The sequence below is a fragment of the Mirounga angustirostris genome, unplaced genomic scaffold (assembly GCF_029215605.1).
Source record: "Mirounga angustirostris isolate CCGP_5_RB_7025 unplaced genomic scaffold, mMirAng1.0.hap1 SCAF_11, whole genome shotgun sequence".
Lineage (NCBI taxonomy): Eukaryota > Metazoa > Chordata > Mammalia > Carnivora > Phocidae > Mirounga > Mirounga angustirostris.
This window is the reverse complement of record NW_026991719.1, coordinates 111,576,984-111,601,048: the sequence shown is the minus strand read 5'-3', so window position 1 is coordinate 111,601,048 and position 24,065 is coordinate 111,576,984. Positions and strand designations below refer to the sequence as shown.

At 52.0% G+C, this 24,065-nt stretch overlaps 1 protein-coding gene across 4 annotated transcripts in view; it reads right to left on the bottom strand.

The window, feature by feature from the left end:
• FHL1 (four and a half LIM domains 1) overlaps positions 1-24,065 on the bottom strand; it is a 61,286-nt gene that overhangs the window by 4,308 nt on the left and 32,913 nt on the right. The window contains exons 1-2 of one of the 4 annotated variants that reach the window (XM_045883076.3): positions 8,138-8,281; positions 257-438 (exon numbers count right to left, since the gene is read on the bottom strand). In XM_045883076.3, coding sequence (XP_045739032.1) covers positions 257-438; positions 8,138-8,159 — 204 coding nt within the window. In that variant the 5' untranslated portion in view covers positions 8,160-8,281. Of the gene's footprint in view, positions 1-256; positions 439-1,822; positions 2,133-8,137; positions 8,282-24,065 lie in introns of those variants that run through there. The other 3 variants (XM_045883093.3, XM_064574620.1, XM_064574621.1) reach the window with 3 other exon arrangements.

Below are 24,065 nucleotides of genomic sequence, written 5' to 3'. Positions count from 1 at the left end.
GGGGACGGGCCGCTGGCAGAGACGGTGCGGCCGGGGGGGGGGGGGGGGGAGGGGGACGGGGGGGGCGGACGGCCGCGAGCCCACGGTCCCTCACACCTGGGACGCCGGGCGGGGAGCGGTCTTGTGAGCGAGTCACGTGAGCGACGCCGAGGAGGGGTCCCGAGCAAGGGCCTCTGGAGACCCTCAGACTGGCGGGGGGGGGGGGGGGGGCAGGGCCTCCAGCCCCTCTGCGCCACCCCCCTGCCAGCCGCCTTACCTTGGAGTCCGCGCCGATGGGCTTCCGGCACTCCACACAGGTGTTGGCGCAGAACTTGTCGAAGCACTTCAGGCAGCAGTGGTGGCCATCCTTCTGCACGTACTTCTTGCCCTGCAGGGAGTCCCTGCAGTAGTGGCAGTCGAACTTCTCGGTCATGGTGCCCACCTTGTAGCTGGAGGGACCTGCGGGGGCAAGCGGGCAGCGCAGATGAGCCCCGTGGGGCGGGGCGGGGCGGGGGGGGAGCGCGCTGCCGCCGAGGCTCCGGGGGGCGCGGGGGGCGGGGGGGACAGCCGCGCGGTGCCACCAGGGCCTGGAGGCCGGGTCCCGGCTGCCGCCCGAGCCTGGCTGGCCACGGGCGCCGCGCCCGCACGACCTTCACTGGGAGCCTGGGAAGAAACAGCTCCCCTCCTGCCGGGGACCAGAGTCCGCGGCCGCTGGGTCCCCGGGGCCATGGGCGAAAGTCCCGCTGGGGGGCGGGGGACAAGCGGGTCAGGGCCTCTGGACAGGTGTGGTGGCTTCGAGCAGTGAGGCGACGGGTGCAGGCGAGAGAGAGGGGGGCTTTCAGGGCAAGGGACGCAGGGCTCGGGCGCGGCGCCAGTGGCAGCTCCCGGAGCCAAGCTGCTCGGCAGCAGGGAGGAGGGCAGCCCAGGGAGGCGGCGGCGGCGGCGGCGCCTGGGCCGCTGCTCGGCTCCCCGCGGCCCTGCCAGCCTCGGGCTCTTCCTCCCAGACCCCGCTCCCTCCTCTCTGCAGGCGTCAGCTCCCCGCACGGCCGAGAGGACGCGGGGCCCTGCGAGCAATCCTCACGGATCCGTTCAAAATGCCCGCATCTAATCCTGCAAATCCGGCAGAACACTTTTCAATCCCAAACGGATCCTAAAGAGTTCCGCCCAACACAGGTCCCGGACCCGAGGCCCGAGCGAGCCATCACCCCAGAGAGACCGTCTCACGACGGCATTCTCCGTCGGTACCGTGAACGCCTGTCACGGTGATGTGCCGTGATGTGCCGCTCTGTGACACACCAAAATCAAGGCCCCCCCCCCCCCTTTGTTCGAGCAAGTGAGGCTCGAGAGTCAACAAAGTGTTACTAACTTCGGACATTTGCGGTTTTAAAAATTGCAGCGTGAAAGTACGATGGGGCGGGGAGAGAAAGGCTTTTAAAAAGCGTTAAGCTGATCATTCCAAGAACCCCTTCCACTGTCTTCATATGGAACAACTTCCCTTGTCCCTCGGCCCCCTGCACCCTCCCTGCCCCAGACCCCAGACCCCACGTCTGCAATCGCAAGCCCGGCTAAGGCACTCTGTTCCTCCTGCCACCAAAAAGGTACCCAATGTGAGTTTGCATTAGCTCCCAACTTCTTGAAACATACGCTAACCTTCCCCGCTCCCCCCCGAAAAAGAACCCTACGTGGGTAAGTAGATAGCAGTTATTTAATTTGCACAGGGAGCACGAGAATGGAGAGAATTTTCTTCAACCACCCACAAGCACGGTTATTGTGCTAGCAAGTATCCCAGCTGAATCCAGAGGCAGAACGAGGGGAGACGAACGAGCAGCTGCCCAGTACTCACCGCGGCTCTTCCACTAGCTGAACGGTCCTAGACTCCCACTTTGGGTCCCATTCCCGGTTTTTTTTATACAAACACATGTCCGAGTTGTTTGGATCCCGTTGCCACAGACAACCAAATAGCAGAGAGTGAGCTAAGGAAACCACACCCTGCGTCTCGGAGCCCGCCTCGGCCAAGGCTGGTGAACTCTCACTCAGAACTGGGTGCATTTCAGAAGCTGGCCTCCAAACAAAGCAGATCGCACCATGGACGGGCAGAATGTTCTGGGCCAGCTGCAGCCCCCGCTCGGGCCGGCCCTTGCACAGACCGCCTCAGCCCCAGGGAGTGAACGACTGAAAGCGAGTGGGTGGCATTCCTGGGCAAAGACAGTTGCCCGAGGCGGTTGTGCCAAGTCATCGAGACCAGAGAATGGTCCTTAGTGGCACTTTCTCCCCCAAAACAAAACCGGGATGTTCCCTTGCGTAATCGGGTTAGAGAGGAACAGTAGAAACACAGTTGAGACCAAGGTCTGTGTCCCTGAACGGCGCACTGTTTACCGCAGGCAGCTTTTAAAGAGCCATTAGCCTCTGTGCAGACAGAAAACAGTGCCTGTCCCAGGGAGAGCAGCTGAAAATCACTCTCCTCCACTCATTCTTGCTGGTCTTTCACATGGCACATAAAACCCTCGTCCGACTAGCTTTTCCGTATGGAAATTGTGCCCTCAACAAAGATCTGCTTTCTTGTTAAGAGCGGAGTAGAGCAACCAACTAAATCTCCAGTAACAGTAAATGCCAGGAAATTCAATTATCAGGGGCTCCTAAAGGCCATTTGGCAGGAAATCAGCATTTGTGAGATTAGACGGCACTGGCTTCCTGCGTGGCGAGTAATCATGGCTGCCTCAGCCCTTCAGACACTATCTTCCTGGACCGCACTGGCACCTCCCTCCTCCTCCCTCACCGAAGTCCCTATTTAGAACCGAACTTGGAGCCTTACTCCTCTTCCTATCACTCTTTTGCCGTCTTCCGAAGAGGAAATGGCCTCCAAGTGTCTCTACGCGGCAGCTCCAGGCAGAGCTCCGCCTGACGGGGCTCCCGTCTCTCCCGGCTTGATGGCCCGAGTGCAGGTTCCGTGTCGAACCACCGCCAGCAAGAAAGCGCAGGGCGGTGCGCTCAGGTATGCGGAGCTTCAGCTTCGGGGAGAAGGAAAACCACTGCGGGTTCACGGTACCAGAGAGATCTCAGCTGCCAAGCCCTTCTCACTGCAGAACCACATACTCTGAAACCGTCCCTGTACCAAGGCCAAGTTCTTCCCTGGCTACTTGCACGGTTCTAGAACACGGCGCGCTCGGAGTTTGTACGCGTCCAGCTGGTGAAATGACGCACGGCTCCCCAGCTGAACACGCCAGCCCCCGAGTGGCTTGCAAGTGGAGGCCTGTCAACGCTGCTGCTCGCCCCGCTCTTGGTCCCTGTCCTAACAGGGTCCTGAACGGAGCCAAAGGAGGCTTTAACAAGTCACCCCGAATTAATGGTGCCGCTGTGGAGAGTCCTACGTCTTAGAGCTTTCGAGTCCTGGCTTTTAGGCATCACTACTTTTTCTTTCTGTAGCATGGAAACCCGGGGTCATCTTCTATCCCCCTGCGCTGCACACTTAGACCCAGAGTCTGCACCCACATGGCCAGACTTCAAAGGGCACATCCTCTTCAGAGCTGGTTTCCACGGTTGGCTCAAGCCTTTTCCGTGTGTGTGTGTGTGTGTGTGTGTGGAAACACGTATTTGTCAAGATAAAACAGGCACTTCTAGGAACGTTGGCTTTTATTGCCTAATAAGTAAACAGGCTGCAAACACTGAAAGCATGTTAACAATGCCGATGTCAAATTCATGAACTTTAGTACTTTTTTTTTTTTTGCAACGAGTCCAATGAAGTCGAGCTCCAGGGTAACCTGAATTGGCTTGCCTCATGTTTTTCTAAACTTAGGATTCCTGGGTCCCCAACGGTTTCGAGCCTTCACGGCAGCGTGCTCAGGAGGAAGCTGCCGTGGAACATTCCTGCTGACGAGAGCGCTCCTCGGCGTGAAGCACGAAGGGGGACGGGGGGGGGGGGACGGGGGGGCCAAGGCATCCTGTTCCCGCTCATCTTCGGATCGGCTAACGACTCTGAGAAAGCAGCCCGCCGGTGACAATGCACAGAGGTTCCTCAAAGCCAATGCCAGCGCTCTGGTGTGGGGGCTCCCGGAAAATGAGCCACAGGGAACCTCGGACTTCACCAGAGAGAGACGCTTGGTGCCTCCCTTTGTTTCCCCTTTGTCAGAAATCACAGAACGGACAGAAATGAAGATACCGTTCTACCTCTTCTTCGGGGCTCTCCTTGATCTTGCTGAATTAGCATACACTTAAGGCGTTTCTCTCTTAGGGGATACTTTTTTTTTTCCCCCTTATCCCCTTCCCCAGTTCTAAGGACGTGAAATCTGAAGCCTTCTAAGCTCCCCAAACTTCCAGATCTGCCTCCCCCGACCTGCTGTCCTTATCTGGGAAAGGGCGCCTCATCAGTCATCACACGGGCACAGGCTACAAAGCGACTTCCCTCCCTGCAGCCCTCTGCCCGCCCCTGCCCTCCGGCAGCTCGGGGGCTAATCTTAGCCTCCGAGGTGTGACCCGCATCCGGAGGCAGGAATGAGGTTTCTCTAGCACCGAAGAAGTTTGCAAATACCCCAGGAGCCCGGGGGGGGGGGGGGGGGGCTGGCTCGAGTCCCCTAGTCACACACTAGGGCTGTGGATGGACAGATGGGGGGGGGAGGTAAGTCACCACCACTAAGCTCCTAAAACCTCTTTCGTTCAAAGCATTTTATAACAAATACTTGTTTTTAAAAACCGGGGCACAGCTCCTGCCACCCTAAGGGACCACGATGTCCGACCCTCAGTCCTTTAGAGACGTAGTAGGTTCAAATGCGGCTGGAAACGTGACTGGCTGATCGCATTTTAGAGACTGATTCCAAGATGGCAGGCTGACTTTCTTGCCGTGCCTGCTTCAAAAGACACATCGTTCCTCACTTAGTAAGTAAGCTTCCTCTTTCAGAAAAGTCCTGGACTACATCCAACATGCTAAGAGGTGCCCACATAAACCTCAGGGTCTCAAAGAGAAGTTTTGGCTTTGATGTCATCACGTACGCATCGGAGAAGCGTCTCATTAGAGAAGATTCAATTTGTACTCAATAACCTTGCTTGTGTTTTTATATGGATTTTCTCACGTAGTTCTTGCTAATGTCCATCTCCCCCCTCATGGCCGAGAGGCTCAAAATTGGAAGATTTAAGGAAACTGTGAATATTAGGGCAAAGCAACATTCTTCGACGTGCTTTCCCTGCGTGGCATAACGTACCGTGTGAACGATGAACTGCCACCCAGAGGGGGGGAAAATCGGGTTATTTCTGGTCTGTTAATTGCTAAGTCCAACATACCAGTCCGTTAGTCACCCCGTGTATAAATACTGGCTTCCAAAGAAAGGGTATATTGCTTTCCTGAGAACATTCAACACGCGGAGCGAGGCCGTCGCCGATGAATAGGACACTTGTACGGCAGACGTACCGAGGCACCTGGGGGTGTCGTCAGACATTTGGGGATAAATACCTAACTTGCTGCGACGAGACGGAGTTCGTGAGTCATGGCTGAAAAGGAGTCTTTCAGAGAATTTCACAGAAAATCAGAAAGTGGTTTTTTTCCCTTAAAAACAGAACATGTACGAAATGATTCAATGCTACTTGCAATTTCGCTTGTACATTTAGAGAAAAACCCATTAATCTCTTTTGGGTCACGGATATGCAGGTTTCGATTCCATGTGGCAACAGGAGGGTGGGACAGATTATTCAACAACCAGTATGTGCCGCTGAACTTCCACCAGGCCGGGTTCTAATCCCAGTCCTACTTCGGCCAGACGCGAAGCTTTTCTTGAGGTTGCGCGTATTAGGTGAGCACCTTCCATCTTTCTCACGGGCAAACAAGGCAGCCCCAGAACACAGGTTCTTAGTTTCCCTAGTTGTGGTACAGTCGTTGGCGGCCGTTGGGTGGTCATCAGAAGTACACAGCGCTCACGTTTCACGCTTGACCAAATCTTCTGACTGCCATTTTTCGGTTGTTTTAAGAACCCAACCCGGTTTGATTACTCGCCCACCCCACCATGGCATTTTCTATCCCTAACCCCCCCCCCCCAAAAAGACTGCTGGGTAGGTGTGAGCCACCACTGGGCAGTGGCAGGCGAAGGGAACTTAATGGCCATAATAACAGGCCAAATGGTCTTACTTCCCTCCCCATCCACACCCCCAGCCTGGGCCTCCACTTGCAAGGCCAAGGGTAAAGGAACCGAATCTACATAATTTTGCAGACTGGAAGTGTTCAATAACAAAAGTATAAATTCTTGTCCTTGAAATGTCCTCTCGGTCTAGGGACGGCCACTAAAAATGGATCCGGGTCCAATGATCTGAACCTCTAATGAGTCCATAACAAAACCCATTTCAGGGCAACGTGCATTTTTCTTCTTGTGAGGACTTCTCTCTCGTCTGCTTTCACAGACCCATAAGCTTAATGCAATACAAAATGATAGCCCCTGGTTTTAAAAATCATCTAAAAGGTGTCAATAATCTAATTTAGTCACGGTTATGGTCTCCAGATTTATATAAGCAAGAATCATGTCTGGATTTGGTGCAAAGTAAAACCAGAGGTTGGGTATGTTGTAAACAGGTCACCTTTTAAATGTATTTCCCTAATCTGTCACTTAATTAGTGGACAAAACGGGGAGTTACTCTACCAGTTAACACATGTTCAAGGTCCACTGGAACAACTGGTACAGCTGAATAGTTCGCCTGCACCCGGAGAATGTGTATGTTGACTGATTATCACAATCTCAGGCATGTGGTACCAGGTTTGTAAAATGGCTCCTGGGGGTGGGGGGGTGGGGGGACAGACCGCTGTTCAACATTTGGGGACAAGAAAGACTTTGCATATTAATTCATTAAAGCACGGAATGCACTGCAGTGCATTTGTTTTAAAACACCTGAGGAGAAATTTCCCAAAGTATTCTCAGTATTTAGATTTTGATGGGAGGGGCGCCTGGGTGGCTCCGTGGGTTAAGTGGTTAAGCGTTTAAGCGTCTGCCTTCGGCTCAGGTCGGGATCCCGGGCCGTGGAATAGAGTCCCCACATCAGGCTCCCTGCTCAGAGGAGAGCCTGCTTCTCCCTCTTCCTCTGTGCTCTCTCTCTCGCCAATAAATAAAATCTTTAAAAAATAAAATAAAATACATTTTGATGGGCAACTGCAAGTTTTCGAAAATCACTCTTCTAAAAGACTGCCACCAAACACTACTTTGTCCCGTAATCTGAAAGCCGGGAGACAGGACAAAGTGCCTGCCTGTTTCTGAGAGAGGGGACCGTTACTCAGGCAGAGGGCGAAAAGAGCCAGAGCGACATTCCTGGCTTTGGAGGAGAGACAGGCAAGCAGGGTGACTTCAGAGCGCCGGGCTTTCTGGGGAGGCTGGCCTGTCTGTCCTTCAGTCCCTTCGGCCCTGTTCCGCGGCTGTCCGCCCACGGCCGAAGGGCTGCCTTCACACCAGGTTACAAAACAAGACGACGACTCTCATGGTCATGACGGTCTGGAGATTCTGAAATGTTGGCCCCTTTTCTGTAAGAACAATCCCTAACCTGCCACATCGAGAGGATCATAGCTGCCTCGAGAGGCGGCAGGACTCACCACATCGCTCAGGAAGGGGAAGATGTGGGGAGTCGTTACGGGCTTTCTCCCTCCGGCTCCACATTCAGCTGCCCTTGCCTACACACCTCTGCCCTTGCCTACACACCTCTGCCCTTGCCTACACACCTCTGCCCTTGCCTACACACCTCTGCCCTTGCCTACACACCTCTGCCCTTGCCTACACACCTCTGCCCTTGCCTACACACCCTAAATTCGACTTAAAGCAGTCAAGGTCAACACTCGTTATCTTACAAATGACAAGGAACTGCTACCCCCCCAGCCCCGCAAACTCTTTCCTCGCACAATCTCTTGCAATTTCACAGGATGTCCTGAAAAATGTAAACTGCAGTCGTTAAGTTTAGATTAAAAAAAAACCAAAACAAAGCCACAAAACAACAACAACAACAAGCCCCTCACGCTGACTTTTGTCCCTGCAACAACAGCACTTCTGTAGAAAGCCAGGACAGAGCAGAGATGAGCTAGGACTGACGGACTCTCTAGACAAGCCTAAAATCATTTCATCAAAAAGTACCTTTTAGTCGAGCGACAGATCCACTGCCCCAACAAAACTGTGCTCGACAGAAGATAAAGAATCGGAAGCTTTACCTGAGTGTCTGTGGGAAGCCATGGCTCAGAGGCCCAGTGCGGGAGCGGCACCTAGACCCGTCTTCCCTCGACCCCAGCCGATAAGGCTGTGGCTCATTTGTGAACATACATTTAAGGGGAAGCGGCTAACACAAAAATAACCGAGAGCAGATGGCCCACCCCTCCCCAGAGATCACAACCTTAATCCTGCTAGAAAATTCTTAACCATTTTAGGTGATCCAAGGGAGAAGAATAGGACCCAGTAAAAATACCAAGCACTACATATAAATACCTGTGGAGCTACTCAGCCTCCAAATTAGCTCCAGAGCCAGAGAGGCCACAGAGAAAGTCATCCCTGTACCGGAATAAAATTTGGACTCGGCCCTGGCATAGCTTAACGCTGAGCCACCCTTATTAATCCACTTTGTATGCCTCAACAGCTTGCACCGGGCCCTCATTTTGGGGCTGCTAATGATAGAAAGAACTGTTAAGAGACAGACTTATGTTAACCAGTGTAATTAGAAGGCATTAGACGCCAGGAACACAGAGATCAGGGGCATTATCTACGTCCTCCTTGGTATGTCCCAGACACCAGCACGACAGTGACAGAGCGATTCTAGCCACACAGACGAGAGACAGACGCGTGTGTACCCGCCACGTACACAAGGAAGATACTTTGTCCCACAAATGAAATCTCCTGCTTTTCAGTGTCAGGGACGACAAAAGTAAAAACACGGAGGAAAACGAAGAGGGTAACCTCACATGTTGTAACGGCTGGAGGATGGCCTGGAAGTCCCTCCAGGACCCCGAGCCGGTTCCTTCTCTGCCCTTATCCCCGCCCCCCTCGCGCCCTTCACTCCGGCCTCACCCTGGCCTCCCCGCGGGCCTCTGCACCCTCCAGACCCGCCCCACCTCGGGCCCCAACACCTGTCCCCCCAGCATGGAGCCTCCCACGGGTGCTCCTCTACTTCCTTCCAGGCTTTGCTCCAGGTCACTTTCAGGGACGTCTCACTGGACCACCCTATTGAAAACTGCAACCATGCTCCCCGTCCCCACTCTCTACCCGCTTTCCCCAGTGTATTCCCCACACTAACTGTTGAAAAACGAGTTAAAAGCAGCAAAAAGTGTTCGGCAAGCCTCATATAAAGCCAAAACACAGTCCCACCTGGAGCCCAGACAGTGTCTTTGGCCACTGAACGTCAAGAAAGGCATCCGACCTTCACTCACGGACAGGCCCTGGGCTCGGTACCTTATAGACGCTGCCTTGTCTAGTGCATGTCACCGGTTTCAGTGCAATTCTGTGCCTCCCCTAGCAGGCTGGGGGCCGGGCTGGGCTTTACTGTCTTCCTCTTCCCAGCCTACAGCAGCCGAGCCAGAAATGCTTCATGGATACGTGAATGAATGAGTTTTACGATTCTTATGCTCTTCAAGTGTTTAATGAAAAGGTTATTCTTTTTTTTTTTTTTTTAAAGATTTTATTTACTTGACAGAGAGACACAGTGAGAGCTGGATCACAAGCAGGGGGAGAGGGAGAGGGAGAAACAGGTTTCCCGCTGAGCAGGGAGCCCGATGCGGGGCTCGATCCCAGGACCCTGGGATCAGGGCCCAAGCAGAAGGCAGACGCTTAACGACTGAGCCACCCAGGCGCCCCGAAAAGGTTATTCTTGAGGCGCCTGGGTGGGGCAGCCGGTTAAGCGACCGACTCTTGGTTTCGGCGCAGGTTGTGGTCTCAGGGTAGTGAGATCGGGCCCCGCGGTGGGCTCTGCACTCAGCAGGGAGGTCTGCTGTGTCTTTCTCTCTCTCTCTCTCTCTTTGTCTCTCCCTCTGCTCCTCCCCTCGCTCATGGTCTCTTTCTCTCAAATAAATAAATAAATCTTTTTTTAAAAAAAAGAGAGAACACATGAGCAGGGGGAGGGACGGGGAGAGGGAGAAAGAGAGTCTCAAGCAGCCTCCCCGCTGAGCCCAGAGCTCGACGTGGGGCTCGATCTGAAGACCCTGAGATCAGCACCTGAGCCAAAACCAAGAGTCAGACGCTTAACCGACTGAGCCACCCAGCGGCCCCTGAAAAAGTTATTCTAAAAGACAGCTGAGGGCGCCTGGGTGGCTCAGTCGGTTGAGCGACTGCCTTCGGCTCAGGTCATGATCCTGGAGTCCCGGGATCGAGTCCCGCATCGGGCTCCCTGCTCGGCGGGGAGTCTGCTTCTCCCTGTGACCCTCCCCCGTCTCATGTGCTCTCTCTCTCTCATTCTCTCTGTCTCAAATAAATAAATAAAATCTTTAAAAAAAATAAAAATAAAAGACAGCTGAAGCTGTAAGTCCCAGTTAGCTGGAAAATGCCAGAACAACAAAAGCTGGGAGGTGGCAGGCACATTTATCACGTGTCGTGTCCAGGAATCAGCCTGGGAGAAGGGGGGTGGCCCTGTGCCCCCCAATGCGCTGCGGCCCCTTTCTCAGCGGCCTGACGAAACGCTCTATGTGTTGTCCCAAGCGGCCGGTCTCCCTGCAGCGATATAAAGGGCCACGTGTCGCCTGGCGGACGCGCGCGCGTCGTAGCACGTGACTAACCTCCACGAGCGGGAAACTCGGTGTTAGCGCGGTGCGTCCTGCGGCAGAGCCTGCCCGGGGAGGCCGGCTGTGGCCTCAAGCCCCGCAGCCGGGCAAGGGCCGTCGCTCTGGGGGCGCCCCGCCAAGTGCCGACCGAGCACGGACGGGCGGACAGCCTGAGCGAGTCGGCGGGCGGACAGAAAGCGCTTCTGTCCGAGACCCCAGAGGACATACCCGAAGCAGAGAGCGCCTTCCGGACCGGAAGTAGTCGGCGGCCGAGGACAAGCCGGGCTGCGGCCCCGCCAGCGGCAGCCCGCCCGCCGTGCCAGGCCTCGGGAAGGCCGAGCGCGACCTGCGCCCACAGCGGTCCCCGCCGCCGGGGGCCTCGAGTCGCAACTACAGCTTCCGCGAAACCAAAACCGAAAGGGCCCTTCCTTGGTGAGGCGACGAACAGCTTGTCCTGAGGACGGCCGTGACTCGGCCCGGCCTGGCGCCAGGGCTTCGCAAACCTTGGCGGTCACCGAGCCGGCTCCAGAACAGCCGCTGCTTCCGTTGGCGTCCGAGGCGACTTCGTGACACGCGAACAGTGTGATGGTTGATCATCTGCTCCGTAATCGCCGTGCTGCCTGCCAAGCGCCTTCATTTACTGCCGCGGGGGCTGGGGGCCGGGGGCCGGGGGCCGGGGGCCGCCCGCCGAACAGCTCTGCTCACCGCCCGAGGGCCCCGTCGCGGCCCTCCAGGCCCCCACGGCCCGGCGGCCGGCAGACGGCGGTTCGGCGGTTCGGGGAGCGGCAGGCCGCAAACCCCCAAGCCGCCTCTCGCACGCCATCCGCCGAGAACCCCTCGCTTCAGAGGCGGCCGGCCGCACGCTTTTGTCTTCCGACTGCTCCGCAGTGAAGCTGGGGCCTACACTGGGGGCCACTGCAGAAACGCCAGCCCCCGCCCTCAGGTCCTCTCTACGGCCAACCCCCGGCGGCGTCCTACTATGCGGCGCCAGCGCGCGAGGCAGTCCTTTCTTCCAAGTGCTCCGGTGACTGTCAGCGCGAGGCAGGGCACGGCGGCCGCCCCGCCCACATGAGGGGCCCCGCGACTTAGCACCGGCCGAGCTCTGCGGGGGGGGGGGGGGGGGGGCTCGGAACAGACGCGGTGGATGTGAGGACCTGGCGCCCGGTCCCCGAAGGACGGCTGAGAGAGAGGCCCGGCGAGAGCAGAGCGGGAGCGCGCGGGGCCTGCGCCGGAGGCATCAGGAGGGCTGCGGCCGCCGGGCGCCCGACGCAGGGGGACAGGGAGGGAGGAAGGAGCCTCGGAGCACGGGAGCCCGGACGCAGGGAGAGAGCCTGCAAGGGTACTGCTGGCCCGATGATGGGGCGAGACGGAGGGCCGGGCGGGCGGCTGCAGCCGAGGCGATGGGCCCGGGACGACGAAGCAGCGCTACGAGGGACGCGGGCGGGCAGGGCACCGGGAGGGGGGGGGGGCTGGGAGGCAGAGCCGGCGTGAGGAACAGTGGCTGTGTGTCTGGCACGTTCTGAGGAGGTCCTTCTGAGAGGTCCACGGCTCCCCGCTTTAAGGGGATGATCCGAGCTGCCGCGTCGAGAGAGACATGGGCCTGCCCGTGAGGTGCCGGGGGAGTCGAGTCTGTGGGCATGTCCCACGGGGCAACCCAACCCTGCACCCTCTACGTCAGGGACACCACACCCCTGGGAGCTACAAGGCGGTGATCCGGGTGGCCCCCACCGCGGGAGCTTCCTCATCTCGCAGCCTGGCTGGTGGGCGCCCTCCTCCCTTCCCTATAGTTTCCTTTGACCACAGAAATTTCCAGATGGTTGAAAACTTATGCAGCCGATGACCGCCAGAGGCCAGAGCCTGATAACCACGTGGGATGGGGTCTGCGCAGGCACCGGTGGCTCCGAAGTAGCCATTTCTCACATCCACCTTCGTCCCCCCCATGCCCACCACTGGTGAAAACACTGTAACCGGGGTTTCTTCCTCCAGAGAACTCTGTCCGGCCACTCGGCCCTCCGCCAACGATTTTACTGAGTGACTCCAACTGCTAGCTTCGGGCATCTAGTCATGCACTATGATATGACAGGACTCCACGTCGCGCTCTCCGGAGTATCTCCTGTCCTGTGTGCTCTTGCCAGGAAAGGCCCAGTACAGCTTCAGCCATCTTATGCTCCTGGCAATCTTTAGGGTGGGAAGAGGACTTTTTCTTACTGACAAGTCAAATTTTGCAAAGTCACTGCGCTTAAATGTCACAATTCGGGGCAAACACGTCAAGGAGTAAAAGGAGGGAGTCCCCCTCCCGCCAAGAACCACATGGGGGGCAACTTCATCATACAAGATCCAAATGAAAGCAAACCCCCAGAACTGTGCCTCCCCAAAGGCCCCCTGAATTGCAGGGCAAAGGAAGACGGGACCCCGGGAAAGGGGAAGGCCTACCACCAACGGGGCAAGCTACAGGCAGCGAAGACCCTGTACAGAGCCAAGCACCTCGAAAATGTTCATCACGCCAGAGAAGACCTGTCCCCCTCACAACTGACCAAGCAGGGCTTACACGGTTTCCTGGTAATCCTCACTTGGAGATGAACTGAAACACGTGCCATGGCCTGCGCCATTTGATTTTTGAAAATGTCATTCTACGATTAGGAAGAGTTTTCAATGTCTCCTGCCCCCAGAATCTGCCCATCCTAAGACCCTCACCAAGATGTAGGAATGATCCCAACCACATCCTATAGATATTTTCATGGGCCTCTGACCAGAAATCGCCATCGGGACAATGCTGAACAAATGATTTTCAAAGTAAGCCAAAACGAGGACCTCAGATTTAAAAAATAAAAAATGAAGTGACACTTAAAGGAGTAAATAAACAGGAAGATGATAGAAGCAAACAAACAGAAACCAGAAAAGTTTTAGAAGGAAATATGTAACGTGAATGCAGAATCTCAGATCAGATGAAAATAAATGTTTCATGAAACTGAGAAGCTAGCAGGGATAAATCTTTGTCATATTTTAGGTGTTAAAATTCTCTTCCAGTCTATTTCTACCACCCACTTGTGATATATCTGTTTTATTTCCATGTTGCCATGTGCCATGACTCAAAACACCCTTTCAATCATGCTAAGTCCTGGCATTCACCGAGCCCACCTGTTAGGGACATTTCAAGCCTCTGATAGATGCTCCAGGGCTAAACATTCCGTGACCCTAGTCTATAATTTACCCAGCTGATTAATATCCACAACAGGAGAGGACAGGACCTCGAATAAGCTCCCATCCCTTCATTCTTTTTTTTTTTTTTTAAAGATTTTATTTATTTGAGAGAGAGAGAATGAGAGACAGAGAGCATGAGAGGGAGGAGGGTCAGAGGGAGAAGCAGACTCCCTGCCGAGCAGGGAGCCCGATGCGGGACTCGATCCCGGGACTCCAGGATCATGACCTGAGCCGAAGGCAGTCGCTTAACCGACTGAGCCACCCAGGCGCCCCCCCATCCCTTCATTCTTAATGCTGCTAACTGGGATCGACTCCCTTGACCAGAGGTGTCCTCATAGGACCTCATGAGCCCTGCTTCCTGATGGGAGACCTCACCTAGTAACATACATCCTGCCTTCATTTACCAAAAGACTGTAATTATTATGCTACCTTACCATGCATTGGTGCGGCCCTGGAATTCAGGGCCAAGGTCAGAAACCCTTTTGAGTGGCTCTGCGGGGTTTGGTCATGGCGTACAGAGTGGCATTGGGAGCACAGGAGAAGGAGATGAAGCAGGGATCTGGGGGTCACTCAGGAAGTCCACATTTTGTTAGGCAACCGTGTTGACTGAGGGAGGGCAATCCAGGTTTCTGGAGGATTCGAAGGACATCAGGGTGAAGGCCTCACTGGGTGCCCCCCTGCCGGGTTTCCCAAGGGCCATGATCTGGCTGCCTGAGCAGCGTCGCAACCCAGATTCGAAGCACACACCCACAGGCAGACCTGGGAGGGTGGTGGACCCCAGTGATTCACGTCTGAGAGGGCAAACGTGAACTGCTTTCTGTGGCAAGAGCTACTCCGTGTGCAAGGACAGGCCTCATACCAGAGCAAAGGCCAGTGTGACCTTGTGGGCGGCCTGCCACGACCTTACTGCCCCAAAGGGTAGCTTGTTTTCTCTTGTCAGTCTGTGCACGGTGAGGACAGAGTCTAGCGGGCGGGGTCTGTGCGAGATGCCACCTTCACAAAGACTTGGAAATGACCTGGCTCAGCCACCCCCTTTGACAGGCAGGAAAACGAAAGCCCAGAGACGGGACACGACCTGCCTCACGGACTTAGCGGCAGCTCCAGATCTAGAGCCTGAGCGTCCAGGCCCCCGATGCCCTGCTCAGTCACGCCAGTGTCAAACTTGGGGATGCAGTTTACGGTCCCTTGACTTCAGAGAGTCATCAGCAGAGGCTAGGTGTCTGGGTCACAGACCTCCAGACTCAGGGACGGCTGTATGATTTGCAGGTGGAACAGTCTGCGGATTCTCTCGTGCTACGCCAGGAGTCTCATCAGAGAGCAGACACCTCAGCTGAGGCGACCGGGACGGAGCAGCCGAGCGAGAGCCAAGACAGGGAAGGTCCAGGCTGAGGGAGGAGCAAAGGGGCCACCTACAACAGCTGACACACCAGGAGCACGAGTGAGTCGTTCCAAAGCTCCTGAAGTCAAGCAGTGCGCTCGCCATGCCAGGCAGCGGGTACGTGAACAGAATGACGGGAACACAAAGTCCGGCAAAGAGAACACGAGAAGGAGTCTGCAGCCAGAGTGGCAGAAGCCACCAAAGGTCACGCGCTTGGAAAGACTACCTCACATTTACCTCAAATCCCAGCCTTCCTTGTTCATTTTCGAGCGGTGTGATCATCAAAGAAAACAAATACGTGAATGTGGACCAAGCGTAGAGGGGCCCAGCCGGTCTCAGGTGTGGAGAAGGAGACCAGGGGCCAGGGCAAGGGCTCCACCGCGTTCGAGGGATTGCAGATCAAATGGTGTAGACTGGGCCATGAGGACTTTTGAGGGCTTCCGTGAAAGGAGTCAAGTCTTAATTTTTGTATGAGATTGTCTGAACAACTAACATCGTTCTAAGACGAACAACATGGGATTTGCCCGGAGTTTAATAGGGCTCTACCTATTTTCTCAAGGTTCAGGGGAACAGTGTAGTGGCTAAGGGCACGGACTCTGGAGCCAGAACGTCCAGAACCGAATCCTGTCTCCACCACTTACTGGCTGTGTGCCAGCAAATTCTACTTAACTTCTCTGTGACTCAGTTTGCCCCTCTGTACAATGGGGATGACAGGAGCACCTATGTTAATAGGGTTGTTGTAAGCACTATATGCTGCTGTTTATTCAATTATACTCTACAAACAAGTGAGGATTCCTGAGCAGCAGATTCCTGCAAAAGAAAAATTTCTTGGGGCGCCTGGGGTGGCTCAGTTGGTTGGGCGACTGCCTTCGGCTCAGGTCATGATCCTGGAGTCTCGGGATCGAGTCCCACATCGGGCTCCCTGCTCGGCGGGGAGTCTGCTTCTCCCTCTGACCCTCCCCACTCTCATGCTCTCTCTCTCATTCTAGAAAGGAAGGAAGGGAAGGAAGGGAAGGAAGGGAAGGAAGGGAAGGAAGGGAAGGAAGGGAAGGAAGGGAAGGAAGAAAGAAAAAGAAAGAAAGAAAGAGAGAGAGAGAGAGAGAGAGAAAGAGAGAGAAAGAGAGAGAAAGAGAGAAAGAGAGAAAGAGAGAAAGAGAGAAAGAGAGAAAGAGAGAAAGAGAGAAAGAGAGAAAGAGAGAAAGAAAGAAAGAAAGAAAGAAAGAAAGAAAGAAAGAAAGAAAGAAAGAAAGAAAGAAAGAAAGAAAGAAAGAAAGAAAGAAAGAAAAATTTCTTACCATCAGAAACAGTAGCTCCGGCCATAACATAGCTTAGTTCTGTATGTATTATGTGAATTAATTCTGAATGAATGCCAAGGGCATGGGTCTCAAGGACCTGTCTTAGGGGCGCCTGGGTGGCTCAGTCAGTTGAGCGTTTGACCCTTGGTTTTGGCTCAGGTCATGGCCTGGATCGATGCAGGATCGATGCAGGATCGGGCCCTGCATCGGGCTCCGCACTCAGCAGGGAGTCCGCTTCGGAGTCTCTCCCATTCCCTCTCCCTCTGCCCCTCTCCCCACTCGTGCTCTCTCTAAAATAAATAAATAAAATCTTAAAAAAAAAACAAAAACAAAAACCCCACCTATCTTACTAGGCCACTCAGAGGAAGGGCTCAGCAGCCGACCTGAGGTAAGCCGGTGTGTGGGGAGACTTGGCCTGAGGTCTCAGGGGCTGGCGGAACTGAAAGACGCATCGTCTACCCCGCTCCTGACCAAAGACACGTTGTGGTCAACCTCCCACGCCCACCCCAAGAGGAATTCGGGTTTAAGCACCCGGAGTTGGGAACTCTGACACAACACTGTTACCTGCCCGACCCACGGACAGGCTAGCGGCCATGATGGGAATTGTCCTGCTGGGGGGACAGTCGGCAGCGCCACAGGACCTGTGAAGGGCGAGCGACGAGGGGGAAGAGGAGCTATGTTTGTCAGGCCCACTGGTCTCCCGTCCTTTTAGGAAGGGCTCCTTAAACCCTGCGACTCAACTCAACCCAGGAGGATATAAGCAAGGGAACAGGGGCGGCTCCTGGGAGCAGGGAGGCAGGACAGGGACGGGGGGGCCCCTCTGGGACCAGTTACCAGGAGAGAAAGGGCAGACTAGTCCACACGATTCCCTGAGGCTCCTTTCAAAGCTGCCGTGACCTTCTGTCCAAGGGGCAGGGACCGGGGAAGGCCTCTAGCCACAACACCTCGATCCCACATACTGCAAGTCCTTTATACGGATCAGGGCTTCCTTCATCTGAGTCACCAATACTCCCCGATGAAATGAGATCACCGGCGAGTGTCAGGGAAAGTAGCTAAAGGATAAGAAGGTCCCTGGTATCATTAGTGACCCTATGTGAAATATTTTACTATGGAAATATTTCTTAGGTGGGAACGTAAGGAAGCTGTTCACTGCTTCACAGGTTCACAGTGATTCTTAGTTTCCATGTTCGTGACTCCACCAAGTTGCTTTTCCGTTCACATATGAAGGTCCAATTTACACACCATAAAATTTATCCTTGCAAAGCGTACACTGTGGTGGTTTTTTAGCATCTTCGTAAAGCTGCGGAAACATCACCCTCACCTGATTCCAGAACATTTTCATCATCAAGAAAGACACCCTGTGGCCATCAGCAGTCACTCCCTGCCCACCCCCCTTTCCTCCAGGCTCCCAGCAACCACTCATCTACTTCCTGTGTGTGGAACTGCCGATTCTGGACACTTCATGTAAACGCGATCATACGATGTGTGGGATCTTTTGTGCCTGCCTGCCTTCCTTTCTTTTTTTTTCTTCCTGCCTTCCTTTCATTAAGCCTGCTCTTTTCAAATTTCAGCCATGTCGTAGCACGTACGACCCTTCATTGGATCTTACTGCCGAATAATATTCCATTGTGTGGATGATAGACCACACCCTGTTTATTCACTCGTCCGCTGACGGACAGGAGCTGTTTCTACTTTTTCACTATTATGAGTAATGCTGCTGCTGAGCACTGTTTCGTGTATGGATATACTTTATTTTTTAAATATTAAAGTGTTTTTTAAAAAGGCACAAAGAGTATATAGTGAAAAATCATCCTTTCTTGCCCATCCCCAGATCCCCAGACACCCACTTCCCTCTCTCCATCAGTCACCGGTAACACCAGGGTCTTCTTATGGTTCCAGAGATACTGGGCCTAGGAAAAGAGGGAGCTGTGTATGTTTTGTCTTTTTCCCCTTTTAAAAACGTAATGGTGATGTACTTACTATACATACTCTTCTACACCTTGCCTTTTGGACTTAATATATTTTTGAGAATTTTGCATGTGAGTGCATAAAGAGCTTCCTACTTTCATAAGGTACATAGTACGATTATCTTCATCAGTCCCTTACTGACAGACACTTAAGTTGTTCCCAGTCTGTTAGTACAAACAACGAACCAACTAATAAAAGTAGTAAGTTCATTTAATCAGATTGCTTTCCTCTCGCACCCAGCAGGGGGTCGGATGCACGAGAGTTGTGATTTACAAGGGCTGCAAGGGAGCAAGAGAGAAAAAGGAAAAGGATGAAAGTCTCTCAAGTGGATCGGGTGGCACCCACCAAAGCTTACTGAAATGGCCGATTATTTTTGTCCACGCACAGAGGATGCCATCTGGAAATCCATGCCAACTATGCTAAGGTTACCCTGAGTTAATAAGCCACCCAGACAGGAAGTGGTTTTTGATTCCAAGTTTAGTGCTCTTTGCACCAAACCACAATGCCTCGCCAGTGAATTACAAAACAAGAAAGGGAGCAAAACACTTATCCGGACAACGTACACGTACGCTCACACCGAGCCGCACTGCGCCACATCGCTTGCCGTCGGGGGCGGGGGGGGGGGGGGGGTCCCTGTCCCAACACTGATGAGGCACTTGGTGTTCATCAAGTCTTTGGGCTGAAAAGCTATAAAAGTACATATGGTATCTGATTTTCAAACGTTCGTGTTCTCCTCTTTATCTATTTTTAAAAACGAAAGGGGGTTATGATGGAGCGACCTGAGCCGGGCACAAGGCCTGGCGGGTGATTAGAGGGTGATTAGACCCGGGACGCGTCCCTGGTGCATACCACCACCAGAGTGCCCGGCTCTGACTCACAGGTCTGACCTTCAAACTGCATGCTGGGAAAACAAAACGCCAGCCTCGTTCGTTACAGAAACCGGGCAGGGATTTTTTGGACTCTAACTATAGCAGGGTTTTAAATGAACCCTGTGAGTGTTCCTTCTTGAAAGCAGGAGAGCAGCTTGAGGTCTGTGGCCTCAGAAGTCGGTCTTTCCTGAAATGGGCTCTTGTTTTTCCAAGGTCACATCACTAACCCCAGGCCAGGTGACTCGTGTTCTCTTCGTCCCTGACTTACCAGCTGAGACCAACGAGAGAAAGAAATGTCCCGAGCACCGCACTCCAACCTCACAGCAGACACTTGACAAATTAACTCTTTGGAGGTCAGGAAACAGGGCAGAAGTTTATAAATCAGTGTAATAAATGCAAATCGATTTAGAAGTGTGCCTCCCAGCTATTTCTGTTAGATGTTAAAACAGGGATCCTCTCAGTCTCAGGGTTGTGGCAACTCAGCGCGGCAAACCGGGAGTATGAGAAAAATCACAAAACCAATTTAATTTTAATTCACTTCAAACTGTCTACTCGTTTAATGTCACAAATAAATGCCGAAGCCCATATTGGATAAGGAAGTGGGCAGAGAAGAGCTTAATTCAGGAGCTCAGCCACTGCAAAGCCAATTACAAGTTAACTTTGTAAAAAGAGAGACAAGAGTATAAAAGTGAAATTAACTTTAAGCTTTCATTTAATGAAAAGACCAAGGGAGTGTTTTGTGGACTTGACTGTTTTCTAACTCAAGGAACGAACAATAGACGTGGAATCAGAAATCCCAGAGAGAAGCCTTGGCTCCGCTGGTTCATTTTCCCTCCTCATCAATACGATGGGGACATTGATACCTGTCCTGCTATCCCTATCGGGTTGTTTTAGGAACCGAATTCCATCATCTGCTCCCTGGTACTGTCCGAACTGAAAAGGAACGCTGAAAGGACAGATTTGTCGAAGAAAAGAAAAATACTACATAGATCAGGCTTTTGTACCCAAGCAGGCAGTGTCTCCTCATTTTTCAAGTGGATGAGTTTCCACCTGATTCACACCCCACGAGTTTCACAAAAAACATACACCTATTTATTACGCACCATAAAATCTAGGAGCAGATCATCAGAAAGAGACTGACAACCTCCGTGACACGGATTCTCCCTCTCGTTAGCCCACGCTTCCCAGGAGAGAGAATTCAGAAGGTAGTCATACGGGCATTTCACTTTTACTTGGGGTCTAGCTCTTTAATCCTCTTGTATTTCGTTCGGATTTCATTCTCTGCAAAGACACAAGGAGCTGGGAACAAATGTGTAATAGGCAAGCTCCACATAATCTTGGCGCTTCGCTTTGATCTACAAATCAAAGGCATACCCTCCCCCTCTGCACACTTCAGTTGCTCTGAGTCTCTGACATGGTTTACCCTTCCGTCTCCACAAAGAGAATCACTTGGAAAACACTCAACGACAGAAAAAATTACCCCTGAATTTAGAAGTCTGAAGACTTCTATCCTAGAAAAAGTAAAGAAAACAAGGAGCACTTTTTATTTCTGTTGTGGAAAGGGCTGGAGATTTAGTAATAACTTGAAGAAGTGAGTTAATCCCTTTGTAACACAGCCAAGACAGGGTTTATTTTCCTACTGTTATGATGGTAACTTAGAACACACAGGACAACAATATCAAATATCAATTCCCTCCAGAGCTGTAACTTTCTAAATGTAGTAAGTAGTAATTTGTCAAGATCATCATTCAACATACAAATAATTTCTACAGAGTCATTTGAACCTCCGTGCCACGTACTGTTATCACATCCTCAAATGCCATATATAAACCCAGGTAGTGTTTTCATGAAAGAAGGCTACAGGTGTTATAGAGGGATAAACTGAGACATTAAAAAGATTAAGCGTCTTGCCTTAAGTGAGGGGGGTGAGATCAAACCAAGAATAGAAGCGCCAGTCCTGTCACCTGTCCTAATCATAAATACAGACAACTGTCTGTCTGCCTTCCTGCTAGCAATAAGTGCACAGTCTAATCAATTTCGATGTGTTTTAAACATACGCTTTGCAGGGAGAAAATGCATCTTCTAAACGGATCTGTGGGACTATTTAATTAAGACGGAACTATACATGTGGACGACAGAACATAAAGTATTCGTAGCTGGGACGACCCTTTCCAAAAATTAACCCTGCTTCATGATAGTATCTAAATGTTAATGAAATAATTCAAGCGCCTGAGCTGTAACAAAAACTAGACGCAGCTGTAACCTGCTCTGTCAGAGCACAGACAGTTCATCAGCTGCAGTATCACCTTCTGAGATCAATGAGCAAGTCCGAGGCGCCTGGGCGGCTCAGATCATGATCCCGGGATCCCGGGATCCTGGGATCGAGTCCCGCGAGCAGGGAGCCCGCTTCTCCCTGTCCCTCTACCTGGCACCCCCCCCGCCCCCCCGCCCCGGCTTGTGCTCACTCTCTCTCTTTCTCTGTCAAATAAATAAAACCTTAAAAAACAAACAAACAGGCCAAAAAACCAAAGAGCAAGTCAGTGGTAGAGAGGGATAAAAACCTCTGCGACCTAACGGTCTCTTCCGAGACCAAAGTACATATTGTTCTATGGTGCCAAGGAGTTTTTATGAGCTTGAAAGGGTAGTGCGTCTGTCTGAGGAGCTTGGTAAAGTTTGTACAACTCCCTACGCATAATTTGGTCCTAGTCAAGTTCTATTGACACATTTAAAATGTACCCAATCACCCAGTTCTCCACCCACATCCCCCACCTACTCCCCGCCCCAAAGATCTTCTATCCTAACTTTTCGTTCATCTACACTAACTTTTCGTGGAAGGTCAGAGATGGGGACCACAGCAGCTGGAACCGGGGTGGAAGCTACAGGATTAGCCCCTATGGGGAGTGGGAAAAGCTGCTTGGAAATGCTTTTAAGGGATCTGCCAGCTAACTCAAGAGCGCAAGTGAAGACTTCCAGAAGGAAATACACCCAGTCAACCCCCTGGGCCAAGGGAGAACGTCTGGACACGATTCTGGGGACTGAGAATAAAGGGGACAACAACACAGCTTTGCAAGAACGTAGAGTGCTTTCTGTACAAATAGGGGCAAAAGCCATACACTCAAATCTTTCATCTCCATCTGTATCTCACTGCTCCAATTGTAACAAGAGTGTTTTTTAATAATTTGCACTTAACACCTTGACACCAGGGTTTGGGATCGGATCCAGCATAGACCAATTCAGTCCCCAGTTAACTGCTCCCCTCTGCTTTCCAAATAAAATAGATTTTGTTGGAGTGACCAACACTGGCTGTTTATAACATTTCTATTTTTTTTTTTTTTCCTGCCTCTCTGTAAGAGGTGGAAGTTATCTGGCTCCTGTCTCAACAATGAAAACAAAATTTACAAGGATACCCCCCCTTCTTTATTAGGGGTCAGTAACGTCTGAGTCACGAGAAAGTTCAGATTTAAAAATACACCAGTATTCTTTTCCAACACCATGCCAGAATTCCAGAAAATCTGTTACTTTTAAAAATAAGGCTTCTAAATTTTTTCCCAGTAAAACTGAGCATTTATTTTACATCTTTCATAGGACTCTAGGCCGACGTATGCACATTTGCGTAGTGTTCAAAAAGCCAGACTCCAAGTGTGTAAAATACGTAAAGCTACTTAACTGGTGAAATCTACTGCATTTACTTTGAAATGCATCCAAAAAGAATACGAATTTATGGATAGACAGAGGGATGGGTAGATACTGTGATCAAACAAATACAGTAAAATGATGGGGATACAGGTGTGCACCACAAAATCACTTCAACTTTGAAAATCTTCATCGTAACATGTTAGGGGAGAATAAAATATAGATAAGCAAACATTTCAAAACACAACCACAGCCACATACAAGCAGGTGCTGGCTTCCAAAAGGCATTTGAGACGGTCAGCACAGAACACGGTACAATCCAGAACGAAGGGCAGTGAGTACCACTGCCTCCATCTGAAAGGAATCTGCAAAAGCCATTGTAAAGCTTTTCGGGCATAATCCAAGAAGCCCTGAAAAATCTCATCGTAAACTGCAATACTGCACACATACATCTTCAGACTTAGGTTGAGCAGTTTGAGCTATGGGCCAAGAGAGTGAGCTATGGGCCAAGAGAGAGACCTTTGAGAAGGTTCCCCAGTCCATTCACATGGCCCCAACCGAGGGATGGCACAGGAACCAGCCTCCAGCCTCTTAACTACCTTTCCCCCTTTTATGGCCATTTCAAGTTGAAAGCATATACTCATCGGTTTCCAGATTCCTAAAGGTACTAGACAAAAAAAATCTAAATATAACAGATGGCTAAGCGCTCATGGTAACTGGAAACCAAACTGTAACTTCAGCTTTCTCAGGCCAATGCCTTAACACCATGGCTTTAGTGGAACAGTTTTGCTGAAGACCTTTTGTCTTCATTCCTGTAACAGAAATATTACCCTGGCTTTGATGGATGACAGATAGGTGTTATCCAAAATTTTATTTTAAGTTGACATGAATAACCTTTACTTATTTTCAAGTCAACTGGTAAGTGTTCTCCAACATGTCAAAATTTACTACAATACACCGTTGAATAGGTCTGTTGCTTTTTGTCAATTTTTTTTTTAATAGTTCAATACACTTTGAAAAGTCTAATTCCAATGTTGGTGAAACCTCTGCAACAT